Source organism: Moschus berezovskii, chromosome 1 (assembly GCF_049115385.1).
Source record: "Moschus berezovskii isolate FMDL1 chromosome 1, NW_MosBer_1.0, whole genome shotgun sequence".
Taxonomy (NCBI): Eukaryota; Metazoa; Chordata; class Mammalia; order Artiodactyla; family Moschidae; genus Moschus; species Moschus berezovskii.
This window is the reverse complement of record NC_142460.1, coordinates 3,057,783-3,079,527: the sequence shown is the minus strand read 5'-3', so window position 1 is coordinate 3,079,527 and position 21,745 is coordinate 3,057,783. Positions and strand designations below refer to the sequence as shown.

The 21,745-nt window shown below is 44.4% G+C and overlaps 1 protein-coding gene and 1 non-coding gene across 4 annotated transcripts in view; one reads left to right on the top strand and one right to left on the bottom strand.

Moving 5' to 3' along the window:
- The window catches only part of ADARB1 (adenosine deaminase RNA specific B1), a 119,468-nt gene that overhangs the window by 13,349 nt on the left and 84,374 nt on the right, over positions 1 to 21,745 (bottom strand). For 2 of the 3 annotated variants that reach the window (XM_088834827.1, XM_088834829.1), the window contains exons 7-10: positions 21,306 to 21,474; positions 20,547 to 20,695; positions 19,058 to 19,226; positions 12,426 to 12,607 (exon numbers count right to left, since the gene is read on the bottom strand). In XM_088834827.1, coding sequence (XP_088690953.1) covers positions 12,426 to 12,607; positions 19,058 to 19,226; positions 20,547 to 20,695; positions 21,306 to 21,474 — 669 coding nt within the window. Of the gene's footprint in view, positions 1 to 11,846; positions 11,940 to 12,425; positions 12,608 to 19,057; positions 19,227 to 20,546; positions 20,696 to 21,305; positions 21,475 to 21,745 lie in introns of all 3 variants that reach the window. The other variant, XR_016037115.1, reaches the window with a different exon arrangement.
- On the top strand, positions 15,796 to 16,096 carry LOC148778645 (signal recognition particle RNA). The gene has a single exon (XR_016038481.1).

Sequence of the window (21,745 nt, the reverse complement as noted above, 5' to 3'; positions counted from 1 at the left end):
TAGGTTGTCTTTTCACCTTGTTGATGGTTTCCTTTGTTATGCAAAAGCTTTTAAGTTTAATTAGGTCCCATTTGTTTAATTTTGCTTTTATTTCTTTCCTCATCAGAGACTGATCCAAGAAAATACTGCTATGAAAGGGAGAAGAACTAAATCAATAAAATTAGAAATGAAAATGGAGAGATCACAACCGACAACACAGAAATACAAAGGATTATTAGAGAATACAATCAGCAATTATATGGCAATAAAATGAATAACCTGGAAGAAATGGACAAATTCCTAGAAAAGTACACCTTTCCAAAACTGAACCAGGAAGAAATAGAAAATCTGAACAGACCCATCACAAGCACGGAACTAGAGGCTGTAATCAGAAATCTTCCAGCAAACAAAAGTCCGGGTCCAGACGGCTTCACAGCTGAATTCTACCAAAAATTTAGAGAAGAGCTAACACCTATTCTACTCAAACTCTTCCAGAAAATTGCTGAGGAAGGGAAACTTCCACACTCATTCGATGAGGCCACCATCACCCTAATCCCAAAACCTGGTAAAGATCCCACAAAAAAAGAAAACTACAGGCCAATATCACTGATGAACATAGATGCAAAAATCCTTAACAAAATTCCAGCAATCAGAATCCAACAACACATTAAGAAGATCATACATCATGACCAAGTGGGCTTTATCCTAGGAATGCAAGGATTCTTCAATATCCGCAAATCAATCAATGTAATACACCACATTAACAAACTGAAAAATAAAAATCATATGATTATCTCAATAGATGCAGAGAAAGCCTTTGACAAAATACAACATCCATTTATGATAAAAAGCCTCCAGAAAGTGGGAATAGAAAGGACATATCTCAACATAATAAAAGCTATATATGACAAACCCACAGCAAACATTATCCTCAATGGTGAAAAACTGAAAGCATTTCCCCTAAAGTCAGGAACAAGACAAGGGTGCCCACTCTCACCACTACTATTCAACATAGTTCTGGAAGTTTTGGCCACAGCAATCAGAGCAGAAAAAGACATAAAAGGAATACAAATTGGAAAAGAAGAAGTAAAACTTTCACTGTTCGCTGATGACATGATCCTCTACACAGAAAACCCTAAAGACTCTACCAGAAAACTACTAGAGCTAATCAATGAATACAGTAAAGTTGCAGGATATAAAATCAACACACAGAAATCACTTGCATTCCTATACACTAATAATGAGAAAATAGAAAGAGAAATTAAGGAAACTATTCCATTCACTGTTGCAACGAAATAATTAAATACTTAGGAATATATCTACCTAAGGAAACAAAAGACTTGTACATAGAAAACTATAAAACACTAGTGAAAGTAATCAAAGAGGACACTAATAGATGGAGAAATATACTGTGTTCGTGGATTGGAAGAATAAATATTGTAAAAATGAGTATACTACCCAAAGTAATTTATACATTCAATGCAATCCCTATCAAACTACCAACGATATTTTTCACAGAACTAGAAGAAATAATTTCACAATTTGTATGGAAATACAAAAAACCTCGAATAGCCAAAGCAATCTTGAGGAAGAAAAATGGAACTGGGGGAATCAACCTGCTGGACTTCAGGCTCTACTACAAAGCCACAGTCATCAAGACAGTATGGTACTGGCATTAAGACAGAAATATAGATCAATGGAACAAAATAGAAAGCCCAGAGATAAACCCACTCACCTATGGACACCTTATCTTTGACAAAGGAGGCAAGAATATAAAATGGAGAAAAGACAGTCTAACAAGTGGTGCTGAGAAAACTGGTCAGCCACTTGTAAACGAATGAAACTAGAACACTTCCTAACACCATACACAAAAATAAACTCAAAATGGATTAGAGAGCTAAATGTAAGACCAGAAACTATAAAACTCCTAGAGGAGAACGTAGGCAAAACACTCTCTGACATAAATCACAGCAGGATCCTCCAAGACCCACCTCCCAGAATATTGGAAATAAAAGCAAAAATAAACAAATGGGACCTAATGAAAATCAAAAGCTTCTGCACAGCAAAGGAAACTATAAGCAAGGTGAAAAGACAGCCTTCAGAATGGGAGAAAATAATAGCAAATAAAGCAACTGATAAAGGATTAATCTCCAAATTATACAAGCAGCTCCTGCAGCTCAATTCCAGAAAAATAAATGAACCAATCAAAAAATGGGCCAAAGAACTAAACAGACATTTCTCCAAAGAAGACATAAAGATGGCTAACAAACACATGAAAAAATGCTCAACATCCCTCATAATCAGAGAAATGCAAATCAAAACCACAATGAGATACCATTTCACACCAGTCAGAATGGCTGCTATCCAAAAGTCTACATGCAATAAATGCTGGAGAGGGTGTGGAGAGAAGGGAACCCTCTTACACTGTTGGTGGGAATGCAAACTAGTACAGCCACTATGGAGAACAGCGTGGAGATTCCTCAAAAAACTGGAAATAGAACTGCCATATGATCCAGCAATCGCACCCCTGGGCATACACACCGAGGAAACCAGAATTGAAAGAGACACATGTACTCCAATGTTCATCACAGCACTGTTTATAATAGCCAGGACATGGAAGCAACCTAGATGTCCATTTGCAGACGAATGGATAAGAAAGCTTTGGTTCATATAAACAATGGAGTATTACTCAGCCATTAAAAAGAATGCATTTGAACCAGTTCTAATGAGGTGGATGAAACTAGAGCCTATTATACAGAGTGAAGTAAGCCAGAAAGAAAAATACCAATACAATATACGAACGCATATATATGGAATTTAGAAAGATGCAAATGATAACCCTGTATACGAGACAGCAAAAGAGACACAGATGTATAGAACAGTCTCTGGGACTCTGTGGGAGAGGGTGAGGGTGGGATGGTTTGGGAGAATGGCATTGAAACATGTATATTATCATATGTGAAACGAATCGCCAGTTCAGGGTCGATGCACGTTATAGGATGCTCAGCGCTGGTATGCGGGGATGACCCAGAGGGAGGATAAGGGGAGGAGGGAGGTGGGAGGGGGGGTTCGGGAAGGGAACTCATGTACACCCAGGGCGGATTCATGTTAATGTATGACAAAACCAACCAATATAATATTGTAAAATAATTAGCCTCCAATAAAAACAAAAATTAAAAAAAAAATACTGCTATGATCTTAGTCAAAGAGGGTTCCACCTGGGTTCTCTTCTAGGAGTTTTATGGTTTCAATTCTTACAATTAGGTCTTTAGAAACCATTTTCAGTTTATTTTTGGGTATGGTGTGAGGGTGTGTTCTAACTTCACTGATTACAGGTGGCTGTCCAGCTTTCTTAACACCACTTGCAGAAGAGACTGTCTTTTCTCTATTGTATATCTTGCTTCCCTCCTCAAAGACTAATTGACTACAGGTATGTGGGTTAGTTGCAGGGCTCTCTATTCTGTTTCACTGATCCATGCATCTCTTTTTGTGCCAATACAATACTGTTTTGATTAATGTAGCTTTGTTGTATAGTCTGAAGTCAGGAAGCATGATTCCTCCAGTTTTATTCTTTTTTCTCAAGATTGCTTTGCCAATTCAGGGTCTTTTGCAGTTCCAGCAAATTTTAAGATTATTTGATCTAGATCTGAAAAATGTCCTGAGCATTTTGACAGAGACTGCATTATATCTGTAGCTGTCTTTGGAGAGAATGGCCAATTTAACAATATTAATACTCCCAATCCAAGAGCGTTGGGATATCTTTCCATTTCTTTGCATCATCCGCAATTTCTTTCATCAATGCTTTATAATTTTCAGGTCTTTCAGATCCTTGGTTAAGTTTATTTCCAAGTATTTTATTCTTTTTGATGCAATTTTAAATGGAATTCTTTTTAAATTTCCTCTGATACTTCATTATTAGTGTGTGTGCTGTGCGCTAAGTTGCTTCAGTCATATCAAACTCTTTGCAACCCTATGGACTGGTAGCCTGCCAGGCTCCTCTGTCCATGGGGTTCTCTAGGCAAGAAAACTGGAGTGGGTTGCCATGCCCTCCTCCAGGGGACCTTCCCAACCCAGGGATTGAAACTGCATCTCTTATGTCTCCCGCATTGACAGGTGGGTTCTTTACTACTAGCACCATCTGGGAAGCCTTTATTAACATACAGAAACAAAAAGGATTTCTGTATAGTAATCTTGGATTCTGCAACCTTGCTGAATTCACTTATTAGTTATAATAGTATTTGGGTGGAGACGTTAGGGTTCTCTGTAGAGATAATCGGGTCATCTGCAAATAGTGAGTTTTACCTCAAGCAGGTTTTAGAAAAGGCAGAGGCACCAGAGATCAAATTGCCAACATCTGCTGGATCATGGAGAAAGCAAGGGAGTTCCAGAAGAGCATCTATTTCTGCTTCATTGACTATGCCAAAGCCTTTGACTGTGTGGATCACAAAAAACTGTGGAACATTCTGAAAGAGATGGGAATACCAGACCACCTAACCTGCCTCTTGAGAAATCTGTATGCAGGTCAGGAAGCAACAGTCAGAACTGGACATGGAACAACAGACTGGTTCCAAATAGGAAAAGGAGCGCGTCAAGGCTGTATATTGTCACCCTGCTTATTTAACTTATATGCAGAGTACATCATGAGGAACGCTGGGCTGGAAGAAGCACAAGCTGGAATCAAGATTGCTGGGAGAAATATCAATAATCTAAGATATGCAGATGACACTACCCTTATGGCAGAAAGTGAAGAGGAACTCAAAAGCCTCTTGATGAAAGTGAAAGAGGAGAGTGAAAAGGTTGGATTGAAGCTCAACATTCAGAAAACGAAGATCATGGCATCTGGTCCCATCACTTCATGGGAAATAGATGGAAAAACAGTGGAAACAGTGTCAAACTTTATTTTTGGGGGCTCCAAAATCACTGCAGATGCTGATTGCAGCCAGGAAATTAAAAGACGCTTACTCCTTGGAAGGAAAGTTATGACCAACCTTGATAATATATTAAAAAGCAGACATTACTTTGCCAACCAAGGTCCATCTAGTCAAGGCTATGGTTTTTCCCGTGGTCATGTACAGATATGAGAGTTGGACTGTGAAGAAAGCTGATCGCCAAAGAATTGATGCTTTTGAACTGTGGTGTTGGAGAAGACTCTTGAGAGTCCCTTGGACTGCAAGGAGATCCAACCAGTCCATTCTAAGGGAGATCGATCCTGGGTGTTCATTGGAAGGACTGATGCTAAAGCTGAAACTGTAATACTTTGGCCACCTCATGCGACGAGTTGACTCACTGGAAAAGACTCTGATGCTGGGAAAGGTTGGGGGTGGGAGGAGAAGGGGACGACCGAGAATGAGATGGCTGGATGGCATCACTGACTCTGTGGACATGAGTTTGAGTGACCTCCAGGAGTTGGTGATGGACAGGGAGGCCTGGCGTGCCGTGATTCATGGGGTCACAGAGAGTCGGACACAACTGAGCGACTGAACTGAACTGAACTGAACTGAACCTCTTCCCTTCCAACCTGGGTACCTTCTATTTCTTTTTCTTGTCTGACCACTGTGGCCAAGACTTCCAAAACTGTATGAAATAGAAGTGGCAAGAGTGTTGCCCCTTCTTTCTGAATTTAATAGGAAAGCTTTCAGCTTCTCACCACTGAGTATTATGTTGGTTGTGGGTTTGTTGTAAATGGCCTTTATATTGTTGAGCTATGTTCCCTCTATGCTCACTTTAATGAAAGCTTTAATCATGAATGCATGTTGAATTTTTTTCAAATGCTTTTCTTGAGTCTATTGAGATGATCATATGATTTTTATCTTTCATTTTGTTAATGTGGTATATATCACATTGACTGACATGTGAACATTAAACCATCCTTGTGACCCTAAAGTAAATCAATCTGACCATGATACATGATCCTTTTAATGTACTGCTGGATTTGGTTTGCTAACATTTTGTTGAGGAATTTTCCATCTATATTCATCAAAGATATTGGCTCAAAGTTTTGTTTCTTTATAGTATCTTTGGTTTTAGCATTAGGGCAATTGTGGCCTCATAGAATCAATTTGGGAGTGTTTCATCCTCTTCAATTTTGGGGAATAGTTTAAGAAGGATACATAGAAGTTCTTCTTTATATGTTTGGTAGATTCCCCTGTCAGGTCTTGAACTTTTTTTGCTAGTTTTTTTTCCTAATTATAAATTCAATTTCACTTCTAGTGATTGGTCAGTTCAAATTGTCTGTTTATTCTTGACTCCATCTTGCCAGGCTGTGTGCTTATAGAAATTTGTCCATTTCTTCTAGATTGTCCAATTTGTTGGCATATAACTATTCATAGTACTCTTATGATCTTTTGTATTTTTGTGGTATTGTTAGACATTTCCCCTCTTTCACTTCTATTTGGACCCCCTCTCTTTTCTTCTTGATGAGACTGACTAAAAGTTATCAAGTTTGTGTGTCTGTACCAAAAAACCAGCTCTGGCTTTCGTTTATATTTCTATTAAAACTATGTTTAAATTTCTCTCTCTGATCTTTATTATTTCCTTCCTTCTGACTCTGGGCATCCTTTGTTCTTTTCTAAATTTTTAGATGGCAGCTTAAGTTGTTTACTTGAAATTTTTCTTCTTACCTGAGGAAGGGCTGTATTGCCATGAATTTGCCTTTGGTACTGCTTTTGCTGCAACCCATCCATTCTGGAAAGCTGTGTTCCATTTTCATTTATGTTAAAGTGTTTTCGGATTTCCGCTTTGGTTTCATCACTGACCCATTGCTTTTTTAGTAGCATGTTGTTTAGCGTCCACAGATTTGTTTCCTTTCTTTTTCTCTATCAGTAGTTGATTTCTAGTTTCATACTACTATGGGCAGAAAAAACACCTGATATAATTTCTGCCCTCTAAAATTGCTGAAGTTTGTTTTGTGACGTAGTAGGTAGTCTAGCCTGGAGAACATTCCATGTGCACTTAAAAGAATATATGTTCTCCTGGTTTGGGAGATAACGTCTTATAGATATCAATCAAGTCCAACTAGTCTAATTTGTCATTTAAGACCAGCTTTGCCTTACTGATTTTCCTTCTGATCTGTCCACTGATGTCAGTGGAGTGTTCAAGTCACCTATTATTGTATTATTGTCAATTTCCTCCTTTACATCTGTTAGTATTTGTTTTATAAATTTGGGCGCTCCTGTATATGTTAACATAGTCTTGACTGGGGGTTTTTTGCAGAAACTAATGCCTGTGGCTGGCGATTTGTTATGTAAGTAAATGTTGAAACACTCCGGTTAATAACATGAAGGTAACAAAAGGCGTATTAATTCATCTCTAGTCAATATGTGGTTAAGGAATGTTATATCTTCCCCTTGTACTGTTTCCTTTATCACTATATAATGCCATTCTTTGTCTTTGTTTTGAAGTCTACTTTGATGTGAGTACTGCTAGCTCCTTTTCCTTGAAGTTTCTGTCTGTATATCTTTTTCCATCCCCTTTCGTCTGTGTGTGTTTTACCCTGAAGTGCGTCTCCTGCAGGCAGCATATTGAAGGGTCTGTTTATTATCCGATTAGCCACGCTGTGTCCTGTAGTCAAGAGTATTTAGTCCATCAACACTTAGAGTAATTACTGATATGTACGCTTTTATTGCCATTTTGTGACTAGTTTTCCAGTTGTGTTCATAGTTCTTCTATGTTCTTCTCTTCTTCTTTTTGTTTCTCCTGTCACGGTTTGATGATTTTCTTTAGTAGTATGGCTGCAATCCATGGAGTCACAGAAGAGCTAGACACGACTGAGTGACTAAACAAAAACAGTGCTTAGGTTCCTTTCTTTTTGATTTCTGTGTATCTATTGTCGGTTTTAGATTTGTTGTTACCTTGGGGTTCACATGTGTTGACCCATAATCATATGTACCAGACTTACACTGATAAACCATTTAAGTTCAAACACACTCTGAAAGAGCCACATTCTGAACTCTCCTCCCACATTTTGCGGTTTTGATATCATATTTCACATCTTCCCTGTTTATCCCTTTACTGTTTTATTCTGGTCAATTATGGTTGAATATTTACTATATCTGATAACAATATAAATTGTTTTCCAAATAGTTAAATCAAGATTATATATACATTAAAGTGTTTGTCATTCAGAGGGATATTAGGGTTCACACCAATTTCTAATTCCTTAGAACTGACAAATGGGTGAAAAACATTAACCAAGTTTGAATAAGGGGAAATGTTCATTTCTTTGTGACTGATCTGTTTTGTTATGAATGGAAACTGTCATACTCTGAGTTCCAAGCTGAAAAGCATGTCTGCCATTGGACAGAAAGATGGGCATCATGATATGTAACTCTATTCAGTGTCACTTCTTTTCCCATCAACTCGCTGTTAAAAGTTTATGAATATGCATACAAATAATATCAAAACTCACTATAAAATGCATTATTTAAGACAGCAGCATTTTAATCCATAACTTTCTATGGAAAATATAAATAAATAAGCCTAGTTTTTTCATTTTTTTGTTTTCCTAATAAAATTACAACATTCCTGTACTTTAAATCATTCTTCACTGTTTACATAACTAAGTTACTACCTAAGGTAGAAGGCAGCACACCTGCAAAGTCTTCACTATGTTAAGGTCACATAATCAATTTCCTATCCCAAAAGAAACAACTAACACAGTACAGAGAATTATCACTAAATACCAGCAGCTGCTTTTGTTAAGATGAGCTTTTATGGGGAATACTACAATAATGGGAGCAGGAAGGAAACAGAATTTCACGTATCTCTATCTGTGAATTCTGCGAAAGCCCCACAGGTTTTTCTTTTTTTAAACTTATCATTTATTTTTAATACACATACATGTATCCATTCTTCTTTAAATTATTTTCCCAATTAGGTTGTTACAGAATACGGAGCAGAGTTCCTTGTGCTGTACAGTAGGTCCTTGCTGCTTATCCATTTAAAATATAACAGTGTGCATATGTCCACCCCAAACTCCCTAACTATCCTTTCCCCCACTTCCACCCTGGTAGCCACATGTTCGTTCTCAGTCTGTGAGTCTGTTTTGTAAATAGTTGCATTTGTGTCATTTCTTTCTGGATTCCACAAAAAGCAGTATCATATCATTTCTCTTTCTTTGTCTGGCTAACTTCATTCAGTATGACAATCTCTAGGTCCATCCACGTTGCTGTAAATGGCGTTACGGCATTCTTGTCATGGCTGAGTAACATTCCACTGCATACACGTACCACGTCTCCTTTGTCCATTGTCGATGGACGTTTAGGTTGCGTCCATACCTCAGCTATTGTAAACAGTGCTGCTGTGAACATGGGGTGTGTGTGTCTATTTCCCTTTACTGTTTGTCACAGTCATAGTTGCTTTTATATTTTTCGGTCGTTTAATTACAGACTGGATTATTTAAGTGACTGTCTTACTCCATATTTGCCTTTCCTAATGGGATTTTCTCTTTCCTATATTTTCTTACTTCTCTTCTATTTAGAGAAAGCCCTTCAATAATTCTTTCAGGGACATTCAGTACTGTTGGAATGCTAGTTTTCGCTTGTCTGAGAAATTCTTCAGCTCTTCTTCTATTCTAAATCATAATCTTGCTGGGACGCGTATCCTGGGTTCTATGTTCTTCCCTTTCAGCATGGTGAATATACTGTGCCACTCTTTGTGGCTACTGATAGCTTTACCAGGGATCTCATGTAACTGACGCCTTGTTTTTTTCTTGTAGCCTTAAGAATTCTTTACCTTTTGTCATTTTAATGATGTGTTGGTTGGTGTGGGTTTGACTCAGTTCATCTTATTTGGGACTTTCTGTGCTTCCTGTACCTGGATATCTGTTTCCTTCTTTAGGTTTGAAAAGTTTTCAGCCATAATTTCCTTGAATACACTTTTTAGCCCCCTTCTCCTTCTAGAGCTCCTACAACATGGTACATCTGACGTTACCCCAGAGATCCCACATGTTCCACTCATTTCCGTTGTGTTTTGTCATCTTTCTGTCTACTGTTCTGGTTGGGTGAGTTCCATTACTCTCTCTTCCAGATCATTTCTGCGTTCCTCTGGGTCATTCCGTCTATTATCCATGGCTTCTAGAGTACTCTTTAATGTCAGATATTGAATCACGGATTTCTGACTGGGGCTTCGTTAAATTCTCCATTTCCTGTGCTCCTGTTCCGGGGTAGGTGAGCCCACACCCTCGGCCCACCGCCTTGCGCTCCCCCTCTGTGTGTTAGTTTCGTGACACTGCTGGCAGTGAGGTCGGCGCCATGGGTCTCACCCCGTGACCCCAGGCACCCTGGCTGTGGCCACACCGGGAGCCTGGGCGCCACAACAGTCACGCGTCTTGGTCTCCCTCACCGAGCTCTCTCGGTGCACCTGACGGCAAATGGGGCCAGGGAGAGACTCAGCCCTAGGGGCCCGTGGAGGAGAGTCAGGAGCCAGAACCATCCTGAACTCGCAGTGCCGGATTTGAAACTAATCTGAAAAGGAGGAACAAGAGCGTTCAGAAGGATGGGAAAGTGCACCACGTGAGCGCCCAAGCAAAGGTTTACCTCCAAGAAGTTCTTTCTTAAACACGCACTTTTCATGCTGAAATTAAAGTAAAACTCTCATTTTTAACCTCAATGGCATTTTCCAACACAGTCTGCCCATAAACCTTTTAATGAGTCCATCCAGACGTGCTCCAGTTTCCAGGGAACCTTGCTCAGTCGCCTCAGCCGTTCTCTGTGTGGCAATCAGGCCCGTTTCTCTCGCCCCCTTCAGACACTACCGTTCTCTCACGGCTGTTACATGGCATTCTCCTTCCAACATGGGAATGGCCTGCGATAAACTAGGTGAAAAAGAGCAGCAAACGGGGCATGACCTGTGAGGCACACAGCCGTGCGCCGGGTGAGCTCAGCAGGAGGACTGGGAGGGGACTGCCCAGGCGGACCTGGCCACTCACTGACTGGGGACTCCCTGTGAGAAAGCTGAGGGCTGTGCCACAGGCCCATTTAAAAGAGTGTGACCTCCTGAGTTACTGGGACACGGACACCGTCTCCTCCGAATTTCTCCCGTTTGAATCCTTCTGTCTGTGAAGACGCCCTGCATGGCGTCTGTGGGCCTCAGGGCCACACTGGGGCAGAAGAAGGAAGAACAAGTCTTCCTTATTTGTAAGTTCCCGCTTCTAACAAACATACACGGTGAAGCACTGCGTTCCAGCATGTGCTCACAGATATAGACGCACTCTGTACATGGACGATGTGATAAAAGCACACTTGACTTCATGGGTAAGCAAGCCTGTCAGTGGCCAGGACTCCTTTAGCAAGCGGTGGAGCAACACACCGGAGCCACCCAACTGGGCACTGGGCAGCGGTGACTCCCGAGTAGCCCCCGGGCCACGTGTTTCACAGATGTTCTCAGTGGCTATGACCACTCAAGACAAGTGACAGCTGATTGAATCAAAGCACTCTTGCCCCACACACAAAGCACAGATCGAACAAGGAAAACTCGTGAGAGAGTCACACGCAAACACACACATCCAAGTACACCTGCTTCACATCTGCCAGTGTAAGTTCAACAGGAGGGACACTACAATTTCAACTTACCATCAAATTTTATCAGTCTACTTTGATCTTTTTTCTCCTAAGAAGATAACGGTTTTCAGTAGAGAGCTGTGACACTGAATTTGGAGCAACTTCTTCTCCATTCCCGTGTGATCCATGTGCTCTAACAGACATGCTTTCAAAGCTCCACGTTGCTTTTCTCAGTTAGAGATGGGCTAGTAGCAAGACCACAGACCACGGCAAAACGCACACACACCAAGAGGCATTCTAGTTCACGGTTAGGGTTTTAGTTCTAGCTTTAAAAGTAGGTAAAGCAATATTTCCAAAGGATAAAAATACCTTAACTGTGTCCTTTTAAGTAAAGGTGAACTGAGAAGTTAGGGCCCTTGAATTCAAAAGCTCTTGTTCACTTTACCGCTAGCCACTGATATTCTAGAAGAAAAACAATAAACAACCAGTAACCCAGGGCGCACTAGGCAGGTGCACGTCCCCACTGAGAGAGACACCACTTTCACTGCCTGCCACGGGCACACAGCCCCACTGCCGACCTCCTGCAGAGCTTGCCACCGTGGCTGTGAACCCTCTGTGGGCTGGCCCAGCATCAGCTTGGGCGACTGAAGCCTGTGGCATCTTCATGGCACCTGCAAGCCTCTACAGTGGATGCAGGACTCAGCAGCACAAGCAGTGAGAGGAAAGCCTGCGGGTGCTGAGTCTGGGCTCAAATTTCCCTGTAAATGGTGAGGTTTTCAACTGGCAAGAGAGGGGAAACTCGAGGTACCCACTCAGATGACCCATCCATCGCCTCCGCCCCTTTTGAGTGGCCCAACACTCCCCACCACCCCCCGCCTCAGTGCAGCCCACACTGGTGTGTTACTCGTGAGACCCACACGCTGCAGTCAGGAAGGGGCGGGTACTTGCCGCTGAGCAGAGGCTTGTTGAGGGTGTACAGTGGGGGCAGGTCCTCGATGTTGGAGATGCGCTGGTACATGGCCCTGGAGAGGTGGTCCCCGTGGTAGAGGCTGCCCAGAATGATGCTGGAGAAGTAAATGGGCTCCACGAAGATGCTGAGCAGGGACCCCTGGATGCCCACCACATTCCACCTGGAGGCAGAGGAAGAGGCCCTCAGTGCATGGTCCCTTTGGCCTGGGCCCTCCATAGCGCCATGCTCATGTGGGCATGCTGCTCATTCCATACAAGTGTTAACCAATTTAAAAGGCAGTTGACTATGCCAAAGCCTTTGACTGTGTGGATTACAATAAACTGTGGAAAATTCTGAAAGAGATGGGAATACCAGACCACCTGACCTGCCTCTTGAGAAACCTGTATGCAGGTCAGGAAGCAACAGTCAGAACTGGACATGGAACAACAGACTGGTTCCAAATAGGAAAAGGAGTATGTCAAGGTTGTATATTGTCACCCTGCTTATTTAACTTCTATGCAGAGTACATCATGAGGAACGCTGGGCTGGAAGAAGCACAAGTGGGAATCAAGATTGCCGGGAGAAATATCAATAACCTCAGATATGCAGATGACACCACCCTTATGGCAGAAAGTGAAGAGGAACTCAAAAGCCTCTTGATGAAAGTGAAAGAGGAGAGTGAAAAGGTTGGCTTGAAGCTCAACATTCAGAAAACAAAGATCATGGCATCTGGTCCCATCACTTCATGGGAAATAGATGGGGAAACAGTGGAAACAGTGTCAGACTTCATTTTTTTGGGCTCCAAAATCACTGCGGATGCTGACTGCAGCCATGAAATTAAAAGGCGCTTACTCCTTGGAAGGAAAGTTATGACCAACCTAGATAGCATATTAAAAAGCAGAGACATTACTTTGCCAACAAAGGTCCGTCTAGTCAAGGCTATGGTTCTCCCAGTGGTCATGTATGGATGTGAGGGTTGGACTGTGAAGAAAGCTGATTGCCGAAGAATTGAATCTTTTGAACTGTGGTGCTGGAGAAGACTCTTGAGAGTCCCTTGGACTGCAAGGAGATCCAACCAGTCCATTCTAAAGGAGATCAATCCTGGGTGTTCATTGGAAGGACTGATGCTAAAGCTGAAACTCCAATACTTTGGCCACCTCATGCGATGAGTTGACTCACTGGAAAAGAGTCTGATGCTGGAAGGGATTGGGGGCGGGAGGAGACGGGGATGACAGAGAATGAGATGGCTAGATGGCATCACCGACTCGATGGCAATGAGTTTGAGTGAACTCCGGGAGTTGGTGATGGACAGGGAGGCCTGGTGTGCTGTGATTCATGGGGTCGCAAGGAGTCGGACACGACTGAGCGACCGAACTGAACTGAAATAACTGACTCGGGTTCCCTGGTGGCTTAGCTAGTTAAGAATCTTCCTGCAATGCAGGAGACCTGGGTTCGATCCCTGGGTTGGGAAGACCTGCTGGAGAAGGGAACGGCTATCCACTCCAGTATTCTGGCCTGGAGAACTCCACAGACAGCACAGTCCATGGGGTCGCAAAGAGTCAGACACAACTAAGCGACTTTCACTAAATAACTGACTGAGTTTAAAATTCTAAAGAGAAAAATCTACTTAATTATTTTATGCTGGAACAATCTTTTGCCTCCATGTTTCCCAAGATAACACATTTACCGAAGACTAGTTCTAAAATGATATCCAGCCACATTTCTTGTGAGAAAAATCAGAAGAAAAAATAAACCGTTATCTCATTACTTCTAATAAATAAAAAACGGCAGCTCCAGAGAGATGGAAACTGCTCCCTGGTGGCGTCATCGACCGTCCTGACCCTGCATTTGGTGTGGGTGAGGTCACAGCACCAACCCTCCAGGCTTCGTTTCAAAACCAACCCCAGCACCGCCTCACGTACATGCCACTGCTCTGAGCCCCACAGACAGTGGGAGAGACGCCCTCCATGGCCTCAGGGGTCCATGTCCCAGCACCCAGGGGGCAAAGCTCACTGGCTCCAGGGGTCTTCTTCCTCATACCTCTTCCCTGAGCCAGCAGCATGGGCATCCTCTGCTCCCCGAGGAGCTCCAGTCCTCAGCCAAGGGTCCCCAGTGCCCCCACCTTGGTCTGTGCAAAGTCCTTCTCTCTGGGCAGCCCCCTTAGCTGCCACTGGAGCCCACCAGGTGCCCCCTCTGCTGAACCCCTGCAGATCTTACTATCTGTCCCCTACCTTCTCCCATCAACAGGCTCTAAGCGGGAGGGATTCATCTGTTTAGGATACTAAAACATCCCAGCATTTAGGGACCTGGCCTCACAGCTCAGTGTGCGCTGACTGGACAAATCCCTGGCTCCCCCCACCCTCTAAGAAGGAAATTAGAGCACAGGTTTTCTCCTATCTAGCAAGGAACAGTAGGGAAGGATTCAGTGCGCACAAAATCCACAGGGAGCCCTTTCTTATGTAAATCAGAGTCTTGTCAGGGGGTTTAGGCCCCATTAAGCTGAATTCAGCCTCCTGGGGCAAACTTGAAAACCCTGCTCTTGCAGAAACTTATACGAGTTACAAGTCATTAATTCTGAACACATGCTTTGCAGGCGAATCCTAGGCCCTGGTGGGAAGTGGTCCACCCACTCGGCTCAGCCCCCCTCCACCCCGGCGAGTCTCACGGGGAACATGGAGGGGCCGACTTTACCAGCAGCAAACACGCGTGGGGTGTGCACTGTACAAGCCCACCGCCCCCAGCAAACCCCTGTGAAAACTGGCTGTCCCTGTGACCCCACAGCCTCCCCACGGCAGGGGGGCTCACAGCCGATGCCCCCGGCCCCCTCTGTGTCTGGGGGAGGGGAAGGAGGCAGTGGTGGGAGACAGGTCTCTGCATGGTCGCGCGCACTGCTGCCCTCAGGCAGGTGGTCTCTGCTTTCTCCCCAGCTCTGTGTGAAGCACAGGCTGTGCTACCCCCTCCAATGGCCCAGTCAACAGGATTCACCCAGAGGTAACAGCCCCCAGGACCCCTCACCGCCACCCCCCCACTGTGGTCTCACCCAAAGCCCACCCACTGCCCTGACCACTCTGGAACCGGAACCGTCTGTGGGAGGCAGCCCTGCCCCCTGTGAGACCAAGGCCAGCCCCCCAAACCCTGTTCATGGTGACCACGTGACTGCCAGAGGCAGGAGCAGCCCTCCAGGGGCACCAAAGATCAGAGGGTGGGAGCTCAGCCCCGTCCCCACTTCCAGGGTTGAGTGAATCACCAAAGACTAAGGATTCAATCATCTGCATGGAGATCCCAGAGGACAGGGCTGGGAGTGTCCTTCACACATGCCCTGCTGCCTTAACCACTCAGCGAGACTTTTCCACTTGAGTGTCAAGTGCTGCCGGGTGCGGTGGCGCGCGCCTGTAGTCTCAGCTACTCGGGAGGCTGAGGCTGGAGGATCGCTTGAACTCAGGAGTTCTGTGCTACAGTGCGCTATGGCGATCGGGTGTCCGCACTAAGTTCGGCATCAATATGGTGATCTCCCAGGAGCGGGGGACCATCATGTTGCCTAAGGAGGGGTGAACCGGCCCAGGTTGGAAACGGAGCAGATCAAAACTCCCGTGCTCATCAGAGTGTCAAGTGCTATGAAAAATGATGAGATTTTGATTCAAGTTACAGATTTGGAAGAAAATCAAGCTATTAGAAATAATGTTGGATTTGCCATGTATGTGGATGTTTTAGAGGACAGCCCATCATTTTGTTTCCCTTCCTGGCTTGGTCTGGGGATACGGGATGAGCTGGGGCCCTTCCCCACATTCCCGATCTCTAGAAATGACTCTATGTATGAAGAGGATACCTCCCCGGAATGCAGAGAACTCACTCAAGGGTCTCCTGCAAGAGCTGCATCCTCTTTCTCTGCAGCCACCTCTTTGATTTTTCTGCAATTTATTTACTTCTTGGGAGTGAGGGAGAGACTGGTTTACTTTTTCTTAATGTTTGGAATTCCATTCAAATTTCTTATACATGCTTGAGTCAGTTTTAGGAACACACACGTTTCTACAAAGCTCTTATGCCATCTCAGTTTTAATGGTCTCTATAACTCTCACTGCAGCCATCTGCGCACGTGTCCATTCCTACTAGATCCTGACACCCTTTCCTCCTCCCCTGACTTGGCCTGGCTGCACCCTGTGTCTGGTCAGACTTCCAGAGGTCTGCCAATTTTATTACCGTTTCCAAAGCAGCGCTCTGGGCTTCTGCCTGTTCGCTGCTCATCGCTGCTGCAGCGAGTCCTGTCCGCTCTGTGCCCTCCCCTCCCTTCTGCGAATTTGGACTTGCTTTCTTGTTCTCAGCTGTGGTGGTTCATGTCGTTCACTTACGATCATCTCCTAACTTCCCCTGCAATTTCTTCTGAGCTGCTGAGGCTTGATGGACACACAGTGCCCTGCCTGGGGTTAGAGCACAGAATTTAGGGCATGTAAACACCCTCCTCAGTCGGGAAGATCCTCTGGAGAAGGAAATGGCAACCCACTCCAGCATTTTTGCCTGGAGAATACCATGGACAGAGGAGCCTGGAAGGCTACAGTCCATGGTGTTGCAAAGAGTCAGACATGACTTAGCAACTAAAAACAACAAAACCCCCACCCCTCAGTCCTCTAGTCTCCTCCCGCCTTGCTCCAGGCCTTCCTCCTGCCCCTCCTGCTCTGCCCCATCCCTGGGCCACCACTGACCTGCTTCTGTCACTTTCTAGAAATCTAGAGCAATGGAATCACATGGTAAGCACTCCTTTGGTTCCTGGCATGCTGCACAGTTCTTCTGCGATGTGTCCACATACCACTGACTGAACATCACAGCTTATTCTGTCCCTTGCCAGAGCAGTGCTCCGAGGCACAGATACTCCCATTTAACCCTGTTTAAAGACTGACAGCCGTTAGAGCTGCTCCCAGATGTGGAGAAGCTGCTTCAATCGCTCCAGTGTGAGTCTGCAGGCACAGTGCTTCCATTTCTCTCCGGAAACAGGAGTAAAGTGGAGGGAACACATGCCAGAAATGCTTTTAACATCTAAGACACGGTGAGCTGTCTTCACAGCTGGCTTCAGTGTCTGTTCCCAGCCTGGGAGGATGACGCTTCAGGGCCTGGGGTCCCCACCGTACCCGACAGGGCTCTAACCCTGGAGTGAAGAATGTGCCCTCATAGCTCTCTGTATGTCCCCGTGATTAACGATCTTCTCATGTGTTAATCTGACATCTTTTTTGGTGAAGTGTCCATTAAAATATTTTGCCCATTTTAAAAACTGTTTTCCCCCTTGTTGGTTTTAGAAGTCTTTGTATAGTGTGGATGTAGGTCCCTTGTCAGATGTATGATGTGTAAATATTTTCTTCTAGTCGGTGCCTTTATTTCTCATTCTTTTAACAGAGTCTTTCAGAGAAGCAATTTTTAATCTGATGGTGTCTAACACCATTTTTTTCCTCTCAAGGAATATGCTTCTGGTGTTGCTTCTAAGACATAACCCATCCCAGTGGCCAGGATTTTCTCCTCTTTTCTTCTAAAACTTTTACACATTTAGGTCTATGACACATTTTTAGTTAACTTTTGTATACGGTGCAAAATATGAAGTTCACTTGGTTGTTTTTACATAGAGATGTTCAGTTGTCCCAGCATCATTTGTTAAAAACACTATTCTTTCTCTACTGAACTGGCTTTGAACCTTGATCAAAAATCAGCTGTGACCAACAATGAACTTGTGGAACTTGAAGTTTAAAACACAACACTGTTTACATTAACACCTCCCAAAATTATATATTTAGGTACAAATCTAACAAAAATACAAGATCTATACAAGGAAAACTATAAAACTGACAAAAGAATCAAAGAATTAAGTAAATGGAGAGATAGCCCATGTTCATGGAGAGGAAGACTCAATTCTTTCCAACTTGAGCTACAGACTCGGCACAAACCCATCAAGACTCTAGCACAGTATTCTGCAGATGCTGACAAACTAACTCCAAAGTTTACATTAAGGGGCAGAAGTCCGAGAGGAGCCCGCACAACACAGGAGAACAAAGCTGGAGGACTGACTATCCGAGCTTAAGACCTACTATGAAGCTACAATAACTGATCTTGTGATTTATCAGAAAAGTACAGATGGCCATTCAGATGATCAGAAATATATTTTTCTTATATATGTTTGGTCTTCTTCTGGGGTTCCTGACTCACAGCTCCCAGGCCCTGGGAACTTTCTAAGTGATTAACCATAAGGTGTCTATGTTAATGAGGTAGACTGTGTCACCCACCTGAGGATGGCGGCTGGTTGGCTGTGGAGCCAAATACTGATTACATACAGTGGGGACTTTTAGCTCCACTCTCTTGACCTCCCGGTAGGGGAGAGCAGCTGGAGGTTGAGTTCCCATACCAACAGCCAAGATTTTAATCAATGGTGCCTTTGTAGTGAAGTCTCCATAAGAACCCAAAAGGACCTGGCTCCAGAGCCTCTGTCCACAGAGACCCCACCTCTCCTCTCAAGGTGGCCCCTGAAGCACCTTTTAAAACCTGAGTCCTTTGGTGAATCTGTGGGACACATGCCCAGGTGTCTCTGGAAACACCCCGGGGCACCCAGGCGTGCAGGGGAGGGGGCGGGCCCAGGAGCCTGTCCGAGAGGACTTACCTCGCCATCTTGTCGCTGCAGGACATGGTGAGCAGCCGCTCCCCCTGAAGCACCCCGTCCCATGTCTGGACGCTGGCGTTGGAGCGAACGGGGATGGTCCCCTCACCAGACTCTATCTTCGTCCGCAGCTGTCCACGGGCTTTTCGGTTCGGATGTCTGTCTGCTGGCTCTAAGACAGAGACACAAGGTCCTCTTGAGAGGGTCTGCTGGTCTACCACCTATTTATCTCAGCAGAAAGCATGTCTAACAACACTCTATCAATTCAAAACACGGTTCACATGCACGTGTGCCTGTTTTCATTCTACACGCACCTAAGACATGTGCGTACGATGCAAGCACGAAAAATTGGACAGGAGGACACAATACAAACCAGATTCACAAAAGTGGTTTCCTTGGTGGTTGGGAGAAACCGCTAAACTCCACTTTAGCCAAATGCCGTATTTCTAGGATTAGAAACTAGCTGAAGCAGACAGAACACAAGGCTGACAACTGCTAATTCTAGGTGATGGATATTAGTGTATTTGCTATATTTCTCTGCTGCATATTTAAATTTTCAAAAATAAATCTATAGGGATGTGGAAATAAATCCATAGGAAACATTCACAAACACCCAGAGGTTTTTTACATGAATACAGTGATTTAAATGTTATTTTTTATGTTTTAAAAATATTTGGCAATTTCTATAGTGCATATTTGTTGCTTTTTAAATTTTTTTAAAAATAATTTTATCTTTTTTTAAAAAAATTCTTATGTATCCATTTATTTATCTGTGCTGGGTCTTCTTCTTGGAATGCAGGATCTTAGATCTTGGTTGCAGCAGGCAGGATCTTTAATCGCAGCATGTGGGATCTAGTTCCCTGACCAGGATCGAACCCAGGCCCCCTGTGCTGGGAGCAAGAAGTCTTAGCCACTGGGTCACCAGGGAATCCCCACATGTTGCCTTTATAATCAAGAAAAATAATGTAATCAAATATTCTATTTGGAACAAATAGCACTTAAACTTGTGAGCAGGGTTGTGGATACAAATTACGATGAAACAAGAGCACGAACAAGAATGAGAGCAACACGGAGGCCAGAGCGAGGCCTTCTTGCCCATCGACACGTGCTTCTGAGACTTGGTCCCACTCTCATGATATCACAACCCACCAGAAACATGGACCATGACATGCATTTCCAATTGAGAGATGCGTGTCATCCAAATTCAAAATCTGAACACAATTTTGATTTAATATCCTCATTCTATTCTAATTTCTTGTTTGAATCCACATTTTCATTCGTTAAAATTTTCAAATTACTAATTGAGAAGAAAACTTCATGTTTTTATACACGACTGAAGTGACTTAGAAGAAGAAGAAGAATCAGATCCACATCCCAGGTTGAAATTTTTGAAGAAGAAACAATATTAATACAGGTTTGTCCTTTTCTCTGTTACAACACAGTCATGAACTTTCTCGGGAAGTGGTGGCTGCTGCCGAGCCTGGCATGGTACCTTCCAGGATGGGTTCGTGTGGTGAGAAGATCCTGGCGTCCCCGCAGGGGGAGGTGCTGATGTACAGGTGGAACTGGACATTCTCCTTCAGCTTGAAGCCGCCCCGCTGGGACTTCTCAAAGATGGATCTCTTTTGATCATCTTTGCTACTGAAAGGAGTAAGTTGCAAAGATAAACCTTAAAGCTGAACACAATCAAAATTCAGTCTCTCATAGCTTATGATGATTTTCAAAGGTCAGTGTTTTCAACAGGGTAAGATAAGCTTGCACTGGGGTATTCACTTGACATGTTTATGATAATTAGCACGGTTCCTGCCTGCTCACCAATGAGACAAGTCATCAGTACACAAGTAACCCCGTTCTCTTCATTTACAACCTCGGAACAGAAAGGCTGTGAGTAGGACATGGCCTGGGGCAGGAACCAGTCAGACTCACAGTCAGCCATCCAGGCATGGTGACTTCCCCAGCACTTATTCCTGTACAAAGCAAAAGCCTGCGGTCTGGAACACAGACATGACCCCTCTGACTGCACGTGTCACAGGCATGTACGTGGGCACGTGAGTTATATAACTCAGCCAACTCTACTTGACAGCCTGAGCTTCAAGGCAAAAGGGATCCCAACCTGTAGCCCAGAAAGTTACTACGCTGGGAATTTTTCAGTGACGACAGACACAGTGTAAAGGATGCAATACGCTGTGATTGGAGGAAGTTTTTTTTTTATGGAGAACAGCTCCCTGCGCCCATTCCCTCGGACACTCACTTTAGGGAGAGCTCGAGCTGCGTGTAGAGGAAGCGCAGCAGGGACCTGCGGGCCACGATCTCCGCGTGGCAGTCGTTGAGCGCGAGCCCGCGGTCGCTCATGTGCTCGCCGTTGATGCACTTGGTCCCCGTGGACACGCTGACCACCCTGGCGTCCCGCACGTCTGCGCCTGGACACAGGAGAGACCGCCTCGCGACTCCGCCCCGGCACCGGCTCAACCAGCCGGGCTGAGCGGATACCCCAAGAGACGGCCCCGAGACGGCCGCAGCCCCGGCCCCTAGGAGCCGAGGGTCCTCCGGCCGCCCCAGGGATGCAGGCACTGGCCGTGGCTGTGGTTCCTGCTCCCAGGAGGGGTCCATGTAGACACTGCTCAGGGGGCTCACTCGTGGGAGGTGGAAGAGGACTTGGGGAGGGATCCCTTCACAGCTGGGAACTCATGG